Source organism: Anguilla anguilla, chromosome 1, assembly GCF_013347855.1.
Source record: "Anguilla anguilla isolate fAngAng1 chromosome 1, fAngAng1.pri, whole genome shotgun sequence".
Taxonomy (NCBI): domain Eukaryota; kingdom Metazoa; phylum Chordata; class Actinopteri; order Anguilliformes; family Anguillidae; genus Anguilla; species Anguilla anguilla.
The window spans coordinates 30,645,100-30,669,425 of NC_049201.1; the positions used below are offsets into that span (position 1 = coordinate 30,645,100).

The 24,326-nt window shown below is 42.1% G+C and overlaps 1 protein-coding gene across 4 annotated transcripts; it reads left to right on the plus strand.

Annotated features, from left to right (window-relative positions):
* The first annotated feature begins 236 nt into the window (after nt 1-236).
* Nucleotides 237-23,360, plus strand: ahi1 (Abelson helper integration site 1). 4 transcript variants are annotated; one of them, XM_035415868.1, is made up of 27 exons: nt 237-438; nt 1,938-2,002; nt 2,548-2,672; nt 3,181-3,788; nt 4,632-4,816; nt 5,621-5,807; nt 8,510-8,702; nt 8,874-8,969; nt 9,137-9,322; nt 9,624-9,776; nt 10,255-10,387; nt 10,975-11,098; nt 12,011-12,240; nt 13,501-13,607; nt 13,956-14,074; nt 14,561-14,691; nt 15,608-15,748; nt 15,839-16,029; nt 16,900-16,945; nt 17,267-17,361; nt 17,677-17,794; nt 19,117-19,172; nt 19,742-19,810; nt 19,901-20,063; nt 20,150-20,244; nt 20,740-20,819; nt 22,095-23,360. In XM_035415868.1, exons 2-27 carry the CDS (start codon nt 1,993-1,995, stop codon nt 22,279-22,281), a joined length of 3,828 nt encoding a protein of 1,275 aa, XP_035271759.1. In that variant the 5' UTR covers nt 237-438; nt 1,938-1,992; the 3' UTR covers nt 22,282-23,360. The 4 variants fall into 4 exon arrangements, with proteins under 4 accessions (XP_035271759.1, XP_035271767.1, XP_035271774.1 ...); XM_035415876.1 differs by having other exon boundaries at nt 1,941-2,002; XM_035415883.1 differs by having other exon boundaries at nt 238-438; nt 17,279-17,361.
* Nucleotides 23,361-24,326: the final 966 nt, after the last annotated feature.

Genomic DNA, 24,326 nt, shown 5'->3' on the forward strand with positions numbered 1-24,326 from the left:
TACAACGCACTTAGGCTACTTGTTCACAGATTTTACTTCGCTGTCACTATGTCAGTTCAGGATGAATCACACAATCACGGAACTAAAAAAATTAGAACGTTCGGTGCACACAATACGATGAGATAGATCATCGATCGCCAGGCAGTAACCAGCAAACACAGATCCCGAGATCAGTGGGCAGACCCGAAAACACAGGATTATTCCTTCTGGATTTCCCGCTTTCTTATTGGTGGAATTTAAGTGTTTGCTAAAACGTCACGAAGAAGGACTGGTGTTTGCCATGTTGTTGTTCGAGAAACCATCGTAACGGTTCTGATAGCTAACCAGCTACAGTTAACATAGAAAATTTACTCTTAGTGACTTAATCACTAGTATCTATATGTAGTGATATTTAACTGTCCATACGTAACGATATACGATGGGGTGCAGTTCAGCCAGGTATGTGTCACTTAGAAACCTTGCTAGCATCATGTCCCAGGAAAAGTAGTGGTTCCCTTTTTTATTTATTAGACTAACTCAACTGGCTATTTAATTAGTGATGCACACGGGCAATGACGTACATTACACTAGATTAATGGTTTCTTGGACCTACAACTTGTATAGCTAGGTGCAATCAGGAAAAAAATAATGCAAAAAGTTATGCTAATGGTTCAGTGTATAGCTAATCTTGATTTTTTCGTTACCGCGTTGATGTCAGGCAAGCCAACCCGCTAGCCAGCCAGCTCTAGCAAACAAAAAATCTCAGTAAAAGATAGATCTAGCTAGCCTAGCCGACGAAGTAACTTCGGTAACTACTGATAGACAGCAAGCCTGGAAGATGAGATTGCATTGCAAAATGAAATTACTTTGTCGTTCGCTAGTTTACTTAGCTAATTTGATAACTCATAACTAGAAATTCTGAATGTCGCAATTGGAAGGAAATATTCTAGCCGGTTTGATTGCCTACTGCTGACTAAGCATGTGCGTTTTTATTAAAGAATGAAGATAACAATAGGAAGTGACGCAATCAAACGCCACCTATGAAAATACAAATATGCAAACACACGCGTGTCGTACTAACGTTATGTTAAAATAAGCGTCTTGATATATTAGATTATATAGGCTACAGTATGAATACCATATCATTAAAACAAGTATCGTAATGAATTAATTTGTTTATTATCCATCATTGCTACGTTGGTTAAAATTGAAGTTTCAGATACAATTAGTAACATTTCCTTGGAATACCAACAGAAGGTGTGTAATATGTTTTTTAAATGCACTTGCAACCTTTTAATCCAGTAGTAACCAACCCTGATCCTGGAGATCTACCATCATGTCGGTTTTCATTTCAACCCTAGTTTAGCACACCTGACTGTACTAATTATCAGCTCAACAAGATCTCTAGCTGTTGAATGAGGTGTGATTTGTTACAGTTGGAATGAAAACCTACAGGACAGTAGACTTCCAGGAACAGGGTTGGTTACCACTACATTAATCTCTCACGGTTTACTGGTGCCTACCTTAAAGATTCTGAACTGTTGGAGAGCAGACAGACCCCTATTCTGTACTGGGAAAATGGAAGTTTGGGCACCTTGGATAATCTAAACTATTTAAAAAGTTGTCTTTCACCGCACATGAACAGATTTTTAAAAAAGGATTAAAAAAACTTTCATAGTTACTCTTAAATTTGCTGCGTATGACATCGCAAATCATTTGGCAGTTACTTCATGATAAGTTGAACACAGCTGCAAAATGTGCCCTGTTTATCAAGCTATTGAAATGAATTTTGACTTAGTTGTCAATACTTCTTTTCTGCCTGTATACATTACAGTGTTGTCTTTTTGTTTATGATGGATATACCTCAGTGGAACATGACTGACATGATGTGATTACATTTTCTGTTTATTTTAAATGATACTTATATAATTTCGAGTAATTACCCTTTTTAATTTCAGCAGAAATTGGCTTTGAATGGATACTACTGCAGCATGATCTTTTCAGTGTTTGAGGATGCCAGCCGGTGAGTGAAGGAGTTTTGCAGCCTTGGGGGATTTCATACATCCATGACGTCTACAAATTAGCTGTCATCAAACTATTATACAATCCTGACTTTAGCAATCAAACAGCTTATTTGAAATTAATGTGATATTATGAGATAAATCATTCAAAACTGTACACAGTCACTGTCTTTCATGCAGGCCAGTGGCCACCACAAAAAATACTGGACACTATGTGAACTGTCCAGCAAAAATCATCAACTGTAGGTCCATGGACTCTGATAATTGCTCCTCAGAGGAGCTAAAGACATCTGCCTGAATTGCGAAGTTAAAGATGCCCATGCTCCTAAACATGGTAGCAGCAAGCCAATTAAATATTTGCACATTTGCATGTGCTATAAAAGGCATCAGAACTAGGTACGTGCAGGAGAATCAGATCACAGGCATTGAAGATAACATCATAATAATATAAAAGTTATTTGCATGAACGAGAGGAGTAATACAAGTCAATTTGTGATAACATTTAGCCTATACATAAACTTAAGAAACTGTATTTCTTTTTTTCTAGGGGAGAGTGAAGCCAAAGTGAAGACAAAGGCCCTCTTTGATGAGGTTTTAAAGAGGTACACAGACCCCCCTTCCGAGAAGAAAAAGTCAAGGAAGAAGGACACCAGACCGGAAGAGAACATAGTTGTAAGTAACACTTTCACATGACTCCCATTTTGTCCAAAAGATCACCATGCCAGGTACACAGCGATATATTCCATCTGGGGTGGCATGGTGTTGCAGTGGATAGCACTGTCGCCTCACAACAAGAGAATTTCAGGCTAGAGTCCTAGTCAGGGCCTTTCTGTGTGCTTGTTTTTCCTGTGTCCTTGTGGGTTTCCTCTGACAGTCCACATGCATGCTAGGCTAATTGGGGAAATAGCAGGTGCTCTTATGCAAAGTGATGCAAATTCTTTTTCGAAAAAACATTTTTTGTCACTTACAGCCTGTACATTGTACTATTGTTCTTAGTCTAAAGTCCTGTGAAGTCCTGCTATCCAATGTTCTCTGCGTTCTTTGGATCCAGTTTGGGTCCAGTTCAACAGAGTGTCTGAATTGGCTAGGCACATTGATTTTGAACATTTTTTACACAAACATTTAGTGATTTTCTGTTACACGTGATCACAAAGTTTGTCTGGTTTTCATCCTCTCTCAGCTTGAGACCTTGAAGAAAAACTTGGACCTCTCCAAATCTGCCGAAGATGACGAGACGGTCTTCAACAACACGTACCGGCCCGAGGAGGGCAGCCCCCGCTACACCAAGAACAGACAGCGGGAGAGGGAGCTGGCCGAGAAGGCCAACAACGGCCACCCGACCGCGGAGGGGTCCAAGCGCTCCAAAATCCGGAAGAAGAGCACGAGGGCACTGCCGGAGCCGCCCCTTCTGGAGCACGCTCCCCGTCGCATAGGCCAGGACGAAGCGGAGGATGCTGGGAATGCGCCAGAGCTCAAGCCAAAAGCCGAGCCCAAAGCCACCCCGGAGGAGGAAGGCCTCGGGAAGAAGGCGGGGAGGCACAAGAAGGGGCGGAAAAAAGGGGTGGAGGACGCCAGGGGTCAGGCGGCGGAGCTGGAGCCAGAGGACGAGCTCCTGCAGGAGTACCAGCAGCGAATTGCAGAGCGGGAGGAGAATGCGGTCAGGGAGACGTCGCACAGAAGGACGGCTGAGAGGACGAGTGATACTGAGCAGCGGACAGTCCTGAACAACGAGGTCGGAAAAAAGAAAAGGAAGAAGCTGAGGTCACGCGAGGCAGAGGGGGAAGCTGGGTAATACAGACACAACTTACATAAATTTGACATTAAACATAAATCTCAATGTTATCTTCTGCAGTTAATATTATGATATTTCATATTTGTGGATCAGAGGGTATGTTTAAAAGTTTGATTGCTTATTTAAATGTGCAGCTGATGCTTAACTGTTGTATCTGAGATTTACAGGAATTTGCATTTTTTAAATACACATCAACAACTGCCACCATGTGGAAATAGATTTTTTATGTATTTTGGCACTGATTGAACAGCCATGTTCTTTGTCTTTAACCAACACAATTGAGCACGTTTTTCTTTTCATTATGTTTATATTTAGTATAGCTGCATGTATAGCTACAGGAGGGAGAGTTTAGCTGGTTATAGCCAGTTACCTTGGAACAGTTTTTGACTCATTCTTAGTTACACAGCATTGGCCATTGGGCAGTTCCTTACATACTGCAAGCAAGAGCATGTAAGTAACTTAAATTTAACACTTGTTTAATTTTCTTCTTGATTATTTGTGGTGTACATTTCCATTGCATTGAATGTGGGACTTGATGGGATTTAATAAACCTCACTATCCATTAGGGGAAGATGGAATGGTGAACTCTGATGCTGAGGGTTTCCTGCTCATTACCACAGTACTTTATAAAGCACGGTCCTCTGTCTTATAGCAACATTTCAATTATAACCAAAAAAAAAAAACAAGTTTGAACCCCACCCCATGTGCTCTTTGGGCAGACAAACTGAAATAAGTAACAGACTGATGAAACCTGGTCAAAAGATTGCCTTTGGTTCAAGGAGGAATGGTGGTGGTACCTTTCCTAGATTTGATTTTTTTTTTTTGTCCCCTTCTTGCAGTCCCGAGTCATTCATTGAGAAGCAGGGCGTCCAGGCTGAGGAGAGCAAACCAAGTGCGAAATCAAAGGCTTTCCCTGACACGGAGAGAGAGGGACTGAGCAAACCATCAGCAGAGACGGAGGGGGCAGTGGAGAGGGAGGAAACAGCAAAACACCAAGGGAAAAAGAAGAAGAAACAAAAAAAAGGTATGTAGCGCATACTGAATATGCACAAGCAGCTGCGTAGGGAAGGAACTGTGTGTCTGTGTGTGTGTGTGTGTGTGTGTGTGTGTGTGTGTGTGTGTGTGTGTGTGTGTGTGCGTGCGTGTGCGTGAGTGTGTGTGTGTGAGAGAGCGTGTGTATGTCACACACATTGCAGTGCGTAAGTATTTGAATAATGTCCTCTGTGAGGAAACTGCTGCCCTTGTCCTGTTATTTTGAAAATGCTATTTGGGAAAAAAAAACTAAATAAAAATGCTTTGCTTTGGTGTCGGATGTCCTTTTTATACATAGCCCACCCCCCATTTTAGGGGAAAAACAGTAACTAGACAAATTAACATAATCTGAGATAAAGTAGACAATTTAGTACTTGGCTGCAGTGGTGAAATATAGTGCAGTTGTTCCATTTGCTACCCTCTAGACTAGTACAAAGGTTGTTAACTTAATGCAAGCTGTAGCAGGTAGCTATTGAAGGGAGATGGCATGCTTTTGAAGATTGTAAATGTTGGGCTGTTGTGATCATACAACCATAAACATATAGACCTAATTATTTTTATTAGTTTTATCTGTTTATCTGTTTTCTTCAATTAATTAATTTAAGATCTGTTTTAACTCTGTGGACGTTCAGATCAGAGCCCGCTGTTGCTGTGTCCAGCGATCATATAAATTCTGTCTCCCATTGTCTACCCATCTGTCCAGCTGAGCACAGGAAGTGGGGAGAGTGAAACTCGTCTCATTCGGTATACCAGTCTGAATGTGTCAATCTGTCTGTGTGTCTGTCCCTGGCCTCAGAGGTGAGGGCGGAGAGCGACGAGGAGCCGGACGGCCCCGTGAAGCCTGCCTTCGATGACAGCCTGGTTCTGGGAGTCTACATCCACAGGACCGACCGGCTGAAGACGGACCTGATGGTGTCCCACCCTATGGTCAAGGTCCATGTCATCGACGAGAACACGGGACAGTACGTGAAGAAGGAGGACAGGTAAGGGTTTCCCGTTGCTTTCCTGTGAACAGCGGACACGGTGTTCACTCTGCTACTTTTGGTGGCATTGTTCAGATAAAAGTGCTTTGATTGTTACTTCTGAGCTGTGACCATTGCCTATATCAGCCAAAAAAATGTTGATTCACCGATGTTCGTGCCAGCATCTGGAACCTTGAAGTCAGTCATCCAGCACTCATATGTGTTTGCCACTCAGTACGGATGATTTGAAGTAGCGAACAACATTGCAAGAAACTTTCATAATGCTCCCTGAAAGAACTAATTATGACCAAAGACGTTACATATTACAAGTCACAAATGAGCAAAAGTAAACATTTACACAAGTTTCATGTCTGAATGTGAACAATATGGCAAAAGATGAATGTTCTGCTGATCATAGTGTCGGGGAAATATATGCTGTGCAAGATAATATTGGCCACAGCTTTACTCGTTTGTTTCAACAAATTTATTCTGAGCCATTAGACCCATTTGTCCGTAAGCATAGCTTAAAAAAAATATCCAACAGCAGCGCCAGCAATTCAGCAGTGGCGCTGCGCTGCTACTACCTCTATGCAGGGGGAAACACTGGACTTCACTAAAGTCAGTCATCACACAACAATTTTTAGTAGCTCATGAGTTGGTACAAATTTCCAGTTTAATTCCTCTAGGTGTCTTACAAGGTCTGGGAAATATTTGCTTGGGGTGCTTGCTTACTGGGCTCTTCCAGTCAGACAAATTCCATTCCCTAAACATACATTGTAATGTGACATTGCTGCAAGCACTACATAAACATTCACAGAAACATGCTGACAGTGACTGTCTCTGAGTATGCTGTGTCCCCACCCACATCACAAATTTGCTGTACCAAATCAGGATGTCGGGGCTATGTCACTTGATATTGGTGGTGACAAAGTGGCTCTATGAGAATTTAGGTTGGTTGGAAAAAATATTTTAAGGTTTTATGAACTGTTTCGTCAGACCCTTCACAGGGTTTTTCCTGGCTCAAAATGAGGCGGAGGTGGTGTAGGGGCACATTAAGTGGGGGGTGTGGGGGTCCTGCCCCAGGAAATTTTGAGCGTCAAACATTTAATTTCCTGCATTCTGGTGAATTTTGCCTTTTCTGCATCAATTTATGGTGGAAATGTCTTTATGTAAAGGAATACACAAAATAGGGGGATTCATTTTATGTTCGAAATATTGAAGGGGACGCATCCCCTACGTCTCCCCAAAATCTACGCTTATGCGTGCAAACATGTGCATGTGTACCATGCCTTCAACTGGCTGAAGCAAACATATTTTAGGAGTTCTAATAATTATGATTGAAGAAAATGACAATTATCACGTTAAAGCATATTTTATTAAAATAATAAAGATGCCCTGTTCAACATTAAATACAACATAAAAGCTTATGTGTTAATTTACACAGTTAACAAACAACAAAGTTGTTTAGCATCAAATCAAATATAACAAGTTGTTTTGTTTTCATTTACAGTTAACTGGAGCCTTCTTGTGGTTGTGCACTAATTTCAGACCAGACAAATTTACCGCATCTCGTCAGTAACATGAATTATTACTTTTTATACAATGACTTGGCTGAATACTCGATTCTGATTGGTCCGAAGGGTGGGTATTATTTCTCAGTAAAGGGACACCTCAGGCGTTTTAACAGTTCTAAAATCAGTGCGCTACAAAATCCAGCATTCAGCAGTTAAAACAGCAACATTATTCTTTCGATTTTGAATTGTTGTTACGTCCCCTCCCATTTTCAGTGTCCAATTTCGCAATTGATGGCAACGTTGAATCGCGATTCTAGTTACTGGGTTAATTTAGGAATGCCAACCATCCAGCAAAATACAGAATCGTCCCTTATTTGGACAGTAGAATAGGCGTACCATATTTATGTCATGACTCCGGGGCGCATTTTCATGCATATCTCTGTAAACGATTGCGTATGTAGTAACCGCTATTTTGTAAGAATTCAATAGTTAGTTAGCTGGCTAGCTAGCCGGGATAGCAAGCATGCCGTGAGACCATTCTGACCTAAAACCCAGAATTTTAATATTGGCTAGGTGACAAGTGACGGCGAACTTATCATAAAGCTAGCTGGCATTCAAACCTGGTTTCAGAGTGTCTTGGAGAAACGCTATGTCTACACTGCGAGACCGCAACATTTTAAAAAGTAAGACAGTGCTAGGGAGATGAATTTGATTGACTTATGGTTTCATGCAGTTTTATTAAATAATGTAATGACAAAAATGTCCAAAATTGGTGCTAATTGTATTGTATAAAACGAGAATGAACCAGTTTTCTCGATGGAATCATTGTTTTCATAGAATAAACGTGTTTTTCATGAAGACACCCGTCAGAGTTTTGTCGAGAGCTGGAGGTGGCACGAAATTTGACGGAGGAGGCCGCCAAGCAATTCTCTATGCAGGAAAAACCCTGCCTTCATAGGAAATGTTCGAGATAATTAGCCATATGGAAAACTATGGGTACCATGTTCAATGTGTTAGAAAAGAATGTGACTTACCTTATATGTTTTTAGCCTGCCAGAAGTCTTATGGGTATTGTAGTGCTTATGAAGGTGTGCCATGTGCCATGTGGCGGACATGAAGGATTATAGCTGTCTTTGAAAGTCTCATAGAAAGTCCTATCAAAAATATTTCATGCGAGTAATTCTCTGTTCCTGCTGTTGGTTTCCTCAGCCATCGGCCCGTCTCCTCATTTTACGAGCAGGAGACTGTGGACCACGTCCTTCCCATCATGACCCAGCCGTTTGACTTCAGGAAGCATAAATCGACCATCCCTGAGTGGGAGGAGCAGATCATCTTTAATGAGCGATTTGGCTATTTCCTCCAGGACGACAGCAAAAGCCCCAGAGTGATGCTGTTTTTCGAGGTGAGGAGCCGAACGGACGAGAGACGGTATTTCTGCCGATGCTCTATACGCAAATCAGATGGTGGGCTCTTTGAAGCCCTTCCACTGTACTGTACTTCCTTACTCAAAGATGTTCAAATTTCATCTCCCTTCCCGCCTTTATCATTTAATAATACTTTCGACATGTTCTAGGTCCTTGATTTTATAAGTATGGATGAAGCACGGGCAAATGTTGAAGTCGACTACCACGAACGGGGCTTCCGCAAAATCGCATGGGCGTTCCTGAAGGTATTGCGCAATAAGCATTTTGCGCTAAATCTTGAATAGCGTTTAAGAAAACACTTCATGTACCTGCGAGGTTCTGCGTACATGAAGTAATACATGCCTGATGTGTTGAGGATTGACGCGGTGCAGTTTCACATCGTGAACTCTGGCTTCACTCTCTCGTCCGGCAGCTCGTGGGCACGAACGGGGTGTTGAATGTGGACAGCAGGCTGAGGCTGCAGCTGTACTGTCCGCCACCCCACGTCAGGAAGGTCCCGCACACGGTGGAGGTGGTGGAGTGGTGGAGGCGTTTCCCCAGGAACAGATACGCCTCCACGCTCTACGTCACTGTCAAGGGCCTCAAGCCACCTGAACATGTGAGCTTGTCCTCCTTCCTCCTCCCCCTGCCCCTCCTCCTCCCCCTGCCCTTTCCCCCAATAGCACTCTAAAATCCTTGGGTGAAAGGACACAAAGCCTACCACACCATGTGAAGGAGGGACAACCTCTCTATTTTAGAGCTTGGATATTTATGTGACCTTTTTTCCACCTCTCTTTTAGTTTTTCAGGTCATGGCTTGAATTAAGTCAAAACAATAACCTAAAGAGTCAGTTCAGTGTGTCCCTGAGCTCTTGCAGCGGCTGGGAAGGGGGTGGGTGTAACGATGTCTCCGCCCCCTAGGTGGACCCCAGCATGCGGTCCATGATGGCCCTGCAGCAGGAGCGGGGCAGCACCTCCTACAGTGAGCTCCAGAGTGAGCTTGTCAGGAAGAGCGACGGCCAGCCGGCCGACAGCAAAGCCCCCGTCCTGAAGTGGAGCAGGGTGCCCGGACAGGTCAGCCAGTATCTAATGTGATATCCAATATCTATTATAGGCTTACCAGCTTCATAGTCATGCAGGAGACATAGTATTATTAAATACAATGCTAAAAAGCCAGCGAATCATAACACAAAAATTTAAATCCTAGGAAGTGCTTGACTTTGAATTTGGAACATTCAGGGATGTGAAAGTGTTTTGGTTTTGCCTTAAAGTGCTGTTCAGTAGGTTTATGCAGATTAGAAAATGCATTTTTATAGCATTGCTATACATCAAAAAATCTAAAATGTGAATAAAATTTGTTTTAGTTTTTTAAAGTAAGCCATGTGCTATAATTGGGCACAGTGTGAAGACAGGATATTAGATTTTTTTTATTTTTTGTATTTTTTAAATCTAAAATCATTCATTTATGATTAAAGTGGTTAAAAGAGTTTTGCCTAATAGAGACTGTAGGAGTGAGGCGCAATCCCTCAGTCCCTCGGGTTTGGTCCCACAGGTGTGCCGCATTCCCAACAAGTCCATGCTGACGTTCCGCGGGGGCCAGATGGGCTGCTTCACCCTGCGCTTCTCGCCCGATGGCAGAGCCCTTGCTGCAGCCTGCGCCGACCGGGATGCCTTTCCAATCATCGGTGCGTATCTCAACACCGGGCCAGCACTGAGACAACGCTAGGCCAACACTGGAGCAGCATCAGGCCACCTCAGTGCTATGCTGAATACCATTTTCTCATTTGTTTACTTACAAATGAATGGCCAAACAAAAAGCACCAAGAAAACAAAATGAAAGCTGACACTAACCCAATCAGATTAGCTTTCAGCCAAGCTGTTGTCGCCCCTGTGACAGTGATTGACCACAAAGTTTGGTCTCACACATGAATAGGCAAACAAAAAAGAATAAAAATAGATATGAAAAAGCCAGTCAGATTTGCGTTCACTGTGTAACTGTCTCATAATTTTCAGTGACAGTTTGGTGATTGAGTGAAAATTATGTATGCTCAGAATGTTCTGGAATCATCATTTCAATTGTCTTGAGTTTCATTTGAAATGAAAGGCTTGTTTTTTCTTAAAACATCAGCAGCATTACTGTATGTTAATGGTTTGTGTATTTTAAATTTATTTTTTAAACAGACTCTTACTTTGCTAGTCAGCTATCTGGACTCAGATGTATATGTAGTGTGCACTAGATTAGCTGTTTAACACTCCTTGCCCTTTTTTCCAGTGTATGAGATCCCATCTGGCAAAGTTCTGTCTGCTTTCAACGGCCACCTCAGCATCGTGTATGATCTCTGCTGGTCCAGGGACAACAGCAATCTGCTGTCAGCCTCCTCCGACGGGACTGTCCGGTAAAGATTCACACACTGTTACTGCTGGACCCTCATACGCAGACACTATCTGTAGATTCACACACTGTTACTGCTGGACCCTCATACACAGACACTATCTCTAGATTCACACGCTGTTACTGTTGGACCTTCATACACAGATACAGTACTATCTCTAGATTCACACGCTGTTACTGTTGGACCCTCATACACAGATACAGTACTATCTCTAGATTCACACGCTGTTACTGCTGGACCCTCATACATAGACACTATCTCTAGATTCACACGCTATTACTGTTGGACCCTCATACACAGACACTATCTGTAGATTCACACGCTGTTACTGCTGAACCCTCATAAACAGACACTATCTGTAGATTCACACGCTGTTACTGTTGGATCCTCATACACAGACACTGTCTGTAGATTCACACGCTGTTACTGCTGCGAAGCACGCCCCCAAATTGGGTGGGATTATCTCATGTCAGGTCAGGTTTATAATACAAATTAGACTATTCCTGCTATAGACTGGGGTCCACTCTACATGTAAAAGTCGAAAATACGAATCATGTTCTTAAAATATATTGCTGCTGAAATTAATGCTTAGTTGCACTGGGGTCATTTATTGGGTATTGATATTATGCATGTCCAAAAGAGGGCATTGGTATTTATTTGTTTTTTGAAGTCTTTTTGAAGTCTAGATATATTGCACATAATCCAAATGAATTTGGTTGCGTTTTTGATCAAAATGATGCTTCTGTGTGAAACCTTCCACTAAAAACTAAAATTTCCAGCAAAAAAATGGCATGGATTCAGGCCAAAAAACAGAATAACAAATACAAATTGGCCAGTGTAAAGCGGGCCTCAAGCTCTTTTAAAGGACCTTCCTCATCCCATGTGATGTACCTCATGAGCCTCCTGCTTTCCCAGAATGTGGAACGTGGAAAGGCTAGATCGGATCGCCCGGAAGGTCCTGCCCCACCCCTCCTTCGTGTACTGCGCTCAGTACCACCCCTCCGCCCAGAACCTGGTAGTGACTGGAGGCTACGACTGCCTGGTACGCGTGTGGGACGTTGAAGTCCGCGACGTCAATGGCCAGCTGCTGCAGGAGTTCGAGGGGCACAAGAGCTTTATCAACTGCCTGTGCTTCGATGCAGATGGTATGGAATTTAGCCACTTCATCTGATCGGTCCACGTACTACCAGAGTCCCTTGGGCTTCTGTATTGTATAATTGTATATTATTATTTACAATATAAGGAACCTAAAAACACTCATTTGAGAGATGACAAGGAGCAGTGGTATAGTAAATCAAAGGCAAATGTAGTCTCATTTAAATGCAGGTCAATTGGGGAATGTTGTCTGCTTTGGGCATGGTGTTATTCTGACGCTGATGTCGTCTTTGTCCGGAGGGATTCTACCTACACTGCAGTCTAATTCTATCTGTGATTTTTGTATTAATCTTTCTGTTACCTGTAGCTAGCAAATGAGCAATGCTAACTGAAGCAACACGAAACAAATTGTGTCAATTTATGTTTAATACTATGTTCTATTGTTCTGTGTTTTATTAAATACACTATGTGACCAAAAGTATCTGGACACCTCTTGGTCTAGGGCTGTTTTTCATGGTTTGGGCTAGGCCCCTTAGTTTTAGTGAAGGCAAATCTTAATGCTACAGCACACAATCACATTCTAGACAATGTTGTGCTTCCCCAACAGTTTGGGGAAGGCCCCTTCCTTTTTCTGCATGACAATGCCCCTCCGCATGCAGCGAGGTCCATGTAGAAATGGTTTTGAGATTGGTGTGTAAGAACTTGTCTGGCCTGCACAGAGCCCGGTGTGGAAGAACTTGTCTGGCCTGCACAGAGCCCTGACCTCAACCCCATCCAACACCTTTGGCATGAATTGGAAAGCCAACTGCGAGCCAGGCCTAATCGCCCAATCAGTGCCCGACCTCAATAATGCTCTTCTGGCTGATTGGAAGCAAATCCAAGCAGCAATTGTCCAACATCTAGTATAAAGAGTGGATGTTGTTATAACAGGGTGGACAAACTGTGTATTGATGCCCATAGTTTTGGATGAGATGTTGGATGTCAGGTGTCTACATACTTTTGGTCATGTGGTGTATGCATAAAGCGTGGATGTACAAACTCTAGTAAAAAACCTATAATTAAATTAATTAAGTTTGGGAATAGTTGGAACAAAGGCCAGCATACATTGTCAGGAAGTGGAGGGCAACCAGGTCACACAGGGTCATTCATCCATTGTTAATGAGCATGGTTTGTACTGGGCTGCCTGCGTGCTAATTATGCAGCACAATGTGTTGCGTGAGCGCCGGGGTGAATTTCTTCCAGAGGGACGGTGAGTGTGTCTCACATGCGTGTCAGTGCGATGTCACCACTCTTGTGTCTCCATCCCCCAGGGCTGCGGATGTTCTCCGGGGACAATGTGGGGCTGCTAATCGCGTGGAACACATCGGTAGATGGAGATTCCCCCCAGAGCCCAACCCGTCGATGGGGCATTGAAAGGGTATCAACTCTCTATGCACTTCTCAGCTGACCATTATGTGTGCAATGGCTTTCCAATGGCATACTGCTTGACCAAATCATTTAACTTGGCCATTAGCTTGTCTTGAACTGACAGTGACGTTGTCTGCTGTATGAGCACATCGAAAATTGTTGCCAAATGCTTGTGAAATGTTCCCCTAAGATAAGAATTGAGTCCTGTGCATGTTTCCTCTGAAAGGAACCCCAGGGATTTCAAAAAGTCCTACATTTGGGAATAAATTACCCCACTCTGGCATCCTTTGTGCTGAAGGCCTAAATGCACTATAGCATTTATTGAGAATTGGAGAAGTAATGCTGTTCTTTCCCATAGGAAATAGAGGAAGCGGATTTGAAGGGCATTCCTGTCAGTACGCTGGAAGTGCATCCCAATGGACGTCGTCTGCTGATCCAGGCCAAGGACAGCGTCGTGAGGGTCATGGATCTGAGAATGTGAATATTCTGGGGCGGGAATCTATTTAAATGGAAATTAATTTCTGTGGGAAATCACCTTTGTCCTTCTGTTGTCCTTCCGTTGTCAGGTTTATTTACCAGAACAACCTTCACCATATAGTTATCTTTTACACTTACATTCAATTATATTCATTAAAAATATTTCCTATGTTTTCTTAGGGGTATGAATTGTATGAATCCCTGTACATCCTAAATACTCAAATCTGGCCCCTGAGGTCAGTAGGACTGCTGGGTTTTTATCTAACTGACAGTTAATTGATTAATTACTGTCACTGCCTGGCCATGAACCCACTGGGCTAAATCAGTCTATGATTACATGGGAAGAATGAAACCAGCAGCACCAATTTCAGGATCTGGTAATACCTGCTGTATGATCGATAAATCTGAGCAGCCTAACACTGTGTCCGTGTGTGTGTGTATGCGTGTGTGTGTGTGTGTGTTTGTGCGCGTGTGTTTGTCCTTCAGCCTGGCGGTGCAGAAGTACACTGGAGCAACAAACTACCGGGAGCGCATTCACAGCACCTTCAGCCCCTGCGGGAGCTTCATCTTCTCCGGGAGCGAGGACGGCATGGCCTACGTGTGGAACGCTGAGACCGGTCAGGCCCCACTCTAACAGAATGGGAACTATAAACTGCAAATACGTTTAGATAAAATGCATTATCAAGATCAGTAAAGATTTTGCGACACTTAACAACAATATATGGACACATTTACTAATTACTACTGATTTCAGATGTTGCCATGTATCGTTTCAATATCACATAACTGTGAAATATATTTATCATTGTATTTTCAATGTATGGCAGTATATTTCATTTCTGTGACACATCTAGCACGCAAGCAGTAGAGATGAGGTTTCCTCTCTGATCGCTTGGATATTTTTCCCCACCCTACTTGAATGAAATATGAATGACCAACAGATTTATAGTGAGATGGGTAGGGATTTATCCCATTCATCAACTTCATTGTTCATGAAGGGTTTGAGTCTTGCGTTCCACCCTAAAGTATTTTATAGCAAATACAAAATTAATGTAATGAATTTGATGTAATTATGTTTGAAATATTTAAAATCATTATTGTCAACTGACTGTTCATGGTGGCCATTTTACATCACACGTGATATTTTCAGTGTAGAAATTTTTGCTTTTGGAATGATGTGTAATGTTGGAATGTTGACATTTTAAAAAAAATATTGCCACCCATACATTTCTGATGCAAAGAACTGCATTGTGAATAGGGCTGGGTATCATTGGGAAGGCTGGTCAGGCATCCAGGCCACTGAGGACCACTCAACATTTAATATTCTCCTGAAGATTGCTATGAATTTGCAGTAAAACATGAGACTAACTAATAATATGAAAGAAGCATTTTGCTTTGAATATTGGTTAAAATGGATTATTTTAGCATTACCAGTGAAGTGCAGAGATTTTACAGGTGTCCAAAGGGTTGAAATGATTATTTAACTCAGGATGTGTTGCTGAATGAAGTGACGTGTGCTTGCTGGGAATGCAGGTGACCAGGTGGCCGTGTACTCTGAGCTGTGCTACCCCACACCCCTGCGGGACGTGGCCTTCCACCCGCACGAGAACATGGTGGCTTTCTGCGCTTTTGGACAGAACCAGCCCGTGCACGTCTATCTGTACGACCACAAAGGTGTGTTGGAAGGAATGATACCGGTCCTATAGAGCTGCTGCTTTTTGAACATTTATGAACAAAATCGCATTTTTGTTTGTTTAAACTCAGTTACCCAGATGGAACTGGAGAGTATGAAAGGGATGAACAGGATTGGCTCAACGGACACCAGAACATTCCAGACCACGTCTAACCTGGCGGCCTTCAGGGACCCCACCGCAGCCGCTATGGATCGATTCGCCAGCACGGCGCGCATGTCGCTGAAGATGCAACACGTCAAGCAGAAGCTTGACTCTGTTCTTGTGAGAATTTTTCAGTTTGAGCAGTTTGTATTGCATCTATTTTCATTGGTCAGTCAGTGAATCATTAAATCAGTAAAATTGCTTAGGCCTAGATTCATTGGCTTTAGTGTTGACACAAATTAGTGGAAGTGTTTTTTTTTCTTCTTCCTTACAAACATTTGTTTTCTGTTAAAACATTAACCTTTTGGGGCTGCTGAGTGGCTCTTCTGGTTAAGGCACCATTCTAGTGCATGGATGGATGGCCACACAGTCTCGGATCAAGCCCAGACTTTGTCAGTGCCGACTGTGGCCGTTAGCAGTGTCACATGCAGTTGGTACCTGCACCCATTAATATCTCAACCATGAATTTCAAAGCCATTATGTGCTTTAGAAAAGGAAGTTGCTATATTGAAACTACAACGGTTTTCACGTGCAGGTGGGCTAGTATGGAAACTTGAGTGGCGGTTGCTAGAATACAACCGTTGTTGTTATGTTACGTTATACTTTGTTATGATTGAATAGATCCATTGTTTTCAGAGCATGGTAAATTTAAATAGCAAATTGTGATTTAAACCACGTTTATATATTCCCAGTGGAAAGTCTTTCATTTTGTTTTTGTACTCTTTTAATTTTACTTTCAAGAGGCAGGTGGAAAGTCCAGGGATCAGAAAGTAAAAGTCCTGCCATGTGTTTCATCCACCCAAGAACTCAGCCAGCTAATTTAACTAATTAGTTTTACCTCCTGGCTGAAGAATTGGGCTAATTAGCAAATGCAGGTGATTGGAACAAAATACTGAGGATGACTTTTACTGTCTGAACCTGGATTTTACACCTCTGGCAGGAAACTCCCTAACCAGTGATTAACACATTTACTGTTTTTACAAATTCTAGAATCCTCCTCGAAACTTTTCAGCAGTGGACTACCGTTATGATCAAGGTATTTTAATGTTTTTTGTTTCTATTTTATTTTATTTTCAAATGTTTTTCTTTCTGTTTTTCTGCATTAGTTCACATGGGTGGTATTTCATAAAAAGTGTTCATTGCAGTGTTGGCCTTCAATGACCTGAATTTTCCCTACAGGGAGTAGTTCATTAACTAGCAGCAAAGAGCAAAGTAACAAATATGCTGAAATTAAGTATTAAAATTATGAAGAAGGGTACTGCCATGATGTTAGTCGGTAGCTTTAGTGAAGCCAGTTGAAGCCTTTTTTCTGTTGTTGAAAATGAGCACGTCCTGTGTTGGATTTAGTGTGTGGCGGTTTTTGCTTTAGCAGGTGGGGGTTCTGGCATTGGGAGAGACCTGTCCCAAGTGGCCAATTTCATGGCTCCTGGAACCAGTGTGCTCATCAGCAATGTAAGTCACCGGAGCACGGTGACCTATTTTATATACCCCACTTAATTTGTTCTCATAGTTTTATTTTTGGCTACCACAGAGGGACTTTTTCTTCATGCAAAAGAGAAAAGAGAACAATCTTACAGTGTAACAGAAAAGTATCCCTTTATTCCAGCTCTCATTAGTTTCCTGAGTTGTTTAAATGAAAGCTGAAGCACTGCACGATAGCTCCCGTGCTATGCCATGTGAAATGAATGGAATTAATTAAATGTGTCACCAAGGAGACACCACACCTCCTTCCCAGGTCCTCCTAATATTTACCTCTGCTCCTTTCAGATCGGCACCAGCCTCTCTCTGCCTGTTCCGTCTTTGCTCTCTCCTCACTCCAAGCTCCATTTATCCGGCTCTCTGGCCCCTCCTCTCGTCCCCCAGGCAACCCTGAACTCCCAGTCCCGTGAGTAGCATGGTTGCAGAGTGGCTGATTGTCTGTAAATCAGCTGGGTGTAAGCGGCTTCCTCTCTCCTGGCAACCAATTATGTTTTCTGATGTTATAAAGTTTAGGGCGCTGGAGAGCCATAGTATCTTGCTGGTTTTTGTTGTGACTCAATTGATCACTTCCTAATTAACTAAACTGATCACTTGGCTGATTATACAGTTAACTCACAGGTCACAAGTTACCCCATGTTCACACAGCGAGTGTTTTGGTTGATGGTTCACTCAAGTGTACTAGGCTGAGAAAGGGGCAAAAGCTTCCAGGTGTGTCCTCTTAGCTACAGTTTTTTTTTTTTTTTTTTAATAACGACATTACACACTGTATCAAGGTGTATATTTGCCATATGACCCATCATTTAGTTTCTGTAGTTCGGTCATGACACTGAGCATTATTATTTGTTCCAGCTATCTCGCTAGCTAACTAGCGATATCTCTCTTTCTCTGTAGCTATCTAGCTGCCTAGTGAGTTTCTCTCATTAGACAGCTAGCTAAATAGCTAGCAATCTCTCTATAAATCTCTCTCGCTAGTTAACAAGCTAGCGATCTATCTAGCTCTCTCAATGGTGGAAGTTATTTAGCTAGTGAGAGAGATAGATTGATAGCAATAGCCAGCTCTCTAGAGGTGTAAATTCAATGTGTTTTGGTGTCAGTGTGACTGATTTTTGTAGAACAAGCCACATATTTATAGTTGTATACATAAGTATTATAAATAGTCTGCTACTTGTCCTTTAAGTTTTTATTTACTCTTTCATTGCGTACATGAGTAAATCTGAGCGGAACTATTATTCACAAAATGGTGTCGTATTGGTTGCAGAAACAGGATGCTCGAAACTGATTGGCTGTTGAAGGGCGACGCCTTTGGCAACATTTCCCTGGCAACTTTTGTCACTGAGTTGCCCAGTTGCTCAGGTTTCTGGTCGGTGCTCAGGTTGCTGGCTGTTGCTCAGCTTCATGGATAATTAATGGACTTCTGGCCACTGGTCGAGCGAATCACTCATTGTATGAACGCAGAATAAGGCTGCCTCACATTGTTTCATGGGCCAGTGTTAGTTTCTCAGATTTTAATATGAAAATAAAAACCAAGAAACTCTGTGGTTCTCCAGGATCAGGATTGGAGACCCTTACTTTAGGGTTATGGTTAGCAGCCATTGTGGTGTCCAGCTCACATCAGTGCGAAACTGGCTCAGTCTGTTCCGCACTGCTGTCTGTACGTAGGGAAGGTTGCCAAGAATGCAGGAGGGTTACTGTCAAGAGGCTAACTCTGATCTTTTACTCTGGTTGCAGGTTTTAGTCCCGTTGGCCAGAGATTCACCCGTGCACCATCTCTCAGGGTTCAGACGGTACGATCCTATCTCAGCCAATCTGCGCTAACACACTGCAGCGCAGTTTTTGTGTCACTGTGTTTGTGTTATTGTCTTGGATTTTTTTCGCATTGACTGACAGTTATGGCTGCTCTGTGAAAAGCAAACAACAGTTTGTACTTACCTTTTAAGACCTTTATATAATTGTAAAAGTCACAAGTTATTTTATAAATTGTCTTTAAGGAAAGTGTTTAGAGTTGGAATAGGAAAGACTAACCCCACCTGGAGTGGCAGACCAGTGGTTACTGCCAGAAAGGGTCAGTGTGTGCTGAAACATTGGTGAACGTGGCTTTACCCAGCTGTTATTTCTATAACTGAGCATATTAAAGGATGGAAATAGATAACCCGTAAGGAATGGATAATTCATAATTACTGTGGGTTTTATGTGTTTTTGTCTGTTTCTATATTATTTTATATTCTGTACCTAAATAAAGATGAAAAGTTTTCACATAAATATGTAACCTGGTTTTCTCCATTGATAATGCTATGCCAAGAATTCTGCACTGAGAGAGATCTTGCAGCATAACAGAGGTTCACTTTCTCTTTAGAGCTTCCCTGATCAGGCGTCTTCTGCTATTCGAGTTGAAGCTGAATCATATGTACCAGTCCAGCAAACAGTGAGTGAATATCTGATTTGTTGCTGTCAGACACACACCGGTCGTGGTTGTTGCCGGGATAAATCGGTGTCCCTTCCGCCCCCCCTCCAGGTGGTGTCCCTATATGACTACAGCGCCAACCGTTCAGATGAACTGACAGTACGGCGCGGTGACGTCATACACGTCCTGTACAAGGACAATGACAACTGGTGGTTCGGCCGCATGGCGAACGGACAGCAGGGCTATTTCCCAGCCAATTACGTCGCTGACGAGAGTAAGGGGTCTGGCCGCTGTTTATATTGACCAATGGAGCGATCGCAGGCATGGTGCCGGGCCTAAGGTGTCTCCATGGTGTTTCAGGGGGGCTGGAGGAGGAGCTGTCTCACGCCATAGAGGGAGAGTCTATGCAGTCAGAAGAGCCGACCCAGTCAGCTGACAGATCGACCCCAACCAAGGTAGAGCATGATGCTGGAAAGGCAGGGTAGAGATGCTGATGGCACCATGTTTTTAATGTTGTATTCAGAAATAATAATTAATTGAACTGTCACATAATAAACAGTGATGATAATGGTACATACACAGCTGTCTACCATTGCTTTGCCTTATGTTAATGACAACATTGTGTTTTTTGTATTGTCTTCCTCTGACTCTACTGTCTCTCCCGTTTGCACCGGGTGTGTCCTCTGACCCTTTCTCTCTCCATTGCACTTGTGTGTCCTCTGACCCTTTCTCTCTCCATTGCACTTGTGTGTCCTCTGACCCTTTCTCTCTCCATTGCACTTGTGTGTCCTCTGACCCTTTCTCTCTCCATTGCACTTGTGTGTCCTCTGACCCTTTCTCTGTCCATTGCACTTGTGTGTCCTCTGACCCTTTCTCTGTCCATTGCACTTGTGTGTCCTCTGACCCTTTCTCTGTCCATTGCACTTGTGTGTCCTCTGACTCTGTTACAGGTGTCAGCTGCTGTCAGCATTTCAGGGGATCTCAAGTTCATCTCGGAGCAGGACACCGACGCGGAGCTGCCTGTCCCCACGTGAGTCCCAGGGCTGACAGTTCCCATGCCGTCATTTCATTACTGAGGCAATGCATAGCATATGATTTTAGGAAAACTACCGAAGACTTTGAACTCACCATGACACTTCCAGTAAAGTGTGTGCACATAGCCAATCTACGTATGGTTTCAGAAAGCAATTTTGTCTGTGATTGTGTAAAACAGTTGAGCACTGTTGTCCATGCAATGAATTAGATTTTGCCCACATATATGTACCCCCACTAAAAAATATTTTTCGGTATTTCATTGCTTATTTCTATAAGCAACACACTATACTTTCGTATTTGTTATTTTTTCTTTTAAATATTGAAGTAACATACAGCCGACTCTCGTTTCGCTGCGTAAGCTGACCTCCGCACCTCTTGACTTGACATTTTGCTTGTAGCGCTCAAGGGTGTGTCCTCAGGAGGAGTGGGTGGGGTTGAGGACAAAGGAGGTGTGAGTGGGGTTTACAAACACAGAGTCTACAAGGGCCGCAAAGTCCTACATTGTATACCTTTAAGTTTTCCAAATCTGTAAAATGTATCCATTGTTATGCATTGTTTCTTCAAAAGAACATGTCCTTTGCCCTAACCAAGACTACAAAGTTATCAACAATATTTAGAATAATGGTAGCTAGCATTTGGCAAGCATCAGCGTTCACCCAGAGGAGAAAGGAGAAGCTGCACCACAGATAGGTTGCCCTAACATTGCTGTTGTAACATTTACTTAATTTGAAATTGATGCAAATCATTGTGTTTAGAAATGAGGCCATTTTGGATATCAGGCACCAATGACTTTAAAACCCTTAACTTGTTTAGAATTTGTATGTGATTATATTACCCTCTGAATCATTCTGATAACAAAGGTTTGGCTGTAACTGGGACCATTACTGAAAAAAAATTGTTTTAGTTTGGGTTCCTTTAGAATTCTATTCATTATTTCTCGTACAGCTTGACATGGAAAGTGCCATATAGATTTCATTTTCATCTGGAGACACAGCCAAAGTAAAAATAAATAAATAAAATTCCTGAACACAAAATGTGAACCATGCCTGCACAGCAAAATTGGACAACCTCTTAATAGTTATAATACAATTTAATGAACAGTACAAACATCCACTCCCTGAACTCGTAAAAAGGAGTCTGCCGCCACAAATAAATCCTCAACCTGTGGGAAACAGAGTGTGATGTATGTGGTGTCCTTTAGTGATGGCAGTGCAGGATTTTCCATTCCTGAGTCCCTGTTCCTATTCATACTGATCCATGTGTATTTTAGCGTTCAAAAAAAGAAGAAAAAGGTGAAGAAGCCAGACACCAACACATTGACCACGCTGGTGACCTCTGCCATGTCTGACCCCAGTGTGTCCAGCATATCCTCTGTGAGGAAGAAGAAGGCCAAAACCAGGGACAGGCCCCTCCCACAGAGAGGAGAAGCTAACAGTGCCTTTGAGCCAGACGGCTAAAGAATAACCAAAATCAACGGTTCCCAGGCTGTGACCGGTGGAATCAAATATGTTTGTGATGGAAGAGCAAAGCTTAATGAACCTCAGGATAGGGGAGTTTTAGCATGTTGCCAAACACTGGCTTGTGTGAGGCAATCAAAAGACACTTCTCCCCATTGCAAAACTCTGTGATTGGTTCAAGTCATGGATTTACTGTAAACATGTGGTGTCTCCACTCATTTTTGGGTTCGTGAAGCCTCACTCTCCCATCACTAGGATTTAATGTAAGAAGAATTATATTCTATATGAAGACTTACCATGCTAGCAGTGGTCCATCAGAAAACATTTTTCTTCAAGGTTGAAGAACTACATATCTAACCCATGAGGTGAATGGAGTTTTCCCCATGTGACTAAAACCTGATGGAGATTATAAGAGCCACTATAATGTGGCTGACTGTTAAGTAATGAGAGCCCAGTTTAAAAGCCAGACTTTTTAGAATTTTGTTTTTACTTAGACCTGATTTAAACCTGCACTGAAAACCAGCCTGTTTGTTTTATTTGGGGAGTTTGAAGGTTTAATGTATCGTTTTAATAAGTATTTGGTACGTCTAACGGTATGCAGTATATAAATTGATTATATATGCTGTGTTAAATTTTAGTTGGTCTAATTGCATTTTATGTACATCTATTTAGAATATAATGCCATGTATTTTATATAGAGTTTATATTTTATATCTCAATGTGTTACGTAATGCACACTAAAGACGTGAGGATGTATTACTATTGAAGTTTTTTCTGGCATTTGATACATTTTTGGCTATATATGTACATGAAGAACAAAACCTTTTGTCTGCTTAATGGTACATATTTCCACACAGAATAATCATATCATACGAACATCCTCAAGTAAATTAAGTAGCAGACAGAGTCTTTAGATTGCAGGTTACTTAATGATTACCACCAGATAACCGTGCAATTTGTATTTGGTCAAAACATTTCAATGATCTTGTCGTATTTATTTCTGTATATATGGGTCAAATAATTGCTTGAACATTAAGTAAAAATGTTTTTCAAAATAAAATCCAGGAGGAATTACAGTATTTGACAAATGTGTATTTTGTGACAACTTGCTGTGTCGATCTACTTTTCTCCAAATTTGGAATGCCCAGTAATAATTCTATGTGTGTACCATCACGGCATCATCCTCCATCAATTAGGTAGAACACAGATGAGCATGCTGATTTGGCAGAGGTCAAACGCCATGGTAACAAGCATGGCACAAGAGGTTATGGCTGTGCCTGTTCTCTCTGGGTTTACTCCACTCATACCATCTAAGACTCCAGTTTTCTTGTGTCTCTCCTGTGATCTTGTTTGTTCAGTAGGGTCTGTAAAAATAATTGGGCATGTGACCAGCTGGGCTGTCAACCTGAATTTCAGCAGTTATCCTTCAGGTGTCCCTGTAGGCCAGAGGTCTCAAACTCATATCATGTAGGGCCACATTCACTGCTAGTTTTTCAGCAGCCAAGTTAGGCCTTGGAACCAAGGAATGCAGACTCTTTAGCCAATCAGTGACTTAAGCACTTAAGTGCAGGAGCACATGAAAAATCAGCAGAGGCCCTCCAATATTTGAGTTTGAGATCGCTGCTGAAGACACTGAGTTCAGAAATCATTTGGCAGTAAGTACAGACTATGTAGTCACTAATTATACAATTGGTGACTAATGAGGTGCTCATTAATAAAACAATAAAACCTTTAAGCATGGAGATGGTAAATAATAGACACATAAGACCGATGACTGAGTAAAACCATTCTGGTACACTTCCTACAGATGCATTCAGACTCAGAAACATGAATTTAAGAAGGATGCAGGTGAGTGTGAAACAACTGTCAAAAAGCATAAAGGGAAAGAAAGCTGTGAGTGCTGGCCGGTGAAAATATTCTAATTGAAAAAATATATGCTCCAAAATATCTGAAACCTTGCTTTCCAAATTCAGTAGAAGGACGAGGAAATTTAAAAAGTATCACATCATGGAGTGGAGGTGATAATTAGGCCTATGTGTATTTTG

Excerpts from the sequence above, each read along its gene's own strand:
- ahi1 (XM_035415868.1), top strand. Across the intron at positions 16,030-16,899 it reads AGAAGCTTGACTCTGTTCTT|AATCCTCCTCGAAACTTTTC; the intron begins GTGAGAATTTTT and ends TACAAATTCTAG. Across the intron at positions 19,811-19,900 it reads ATGTACCAGTCCAGCAAACA|GTGGTGTCCCTATATGACTA; the intron begins GTGAGTGAATAT and ends CCCCCCCTCCAG.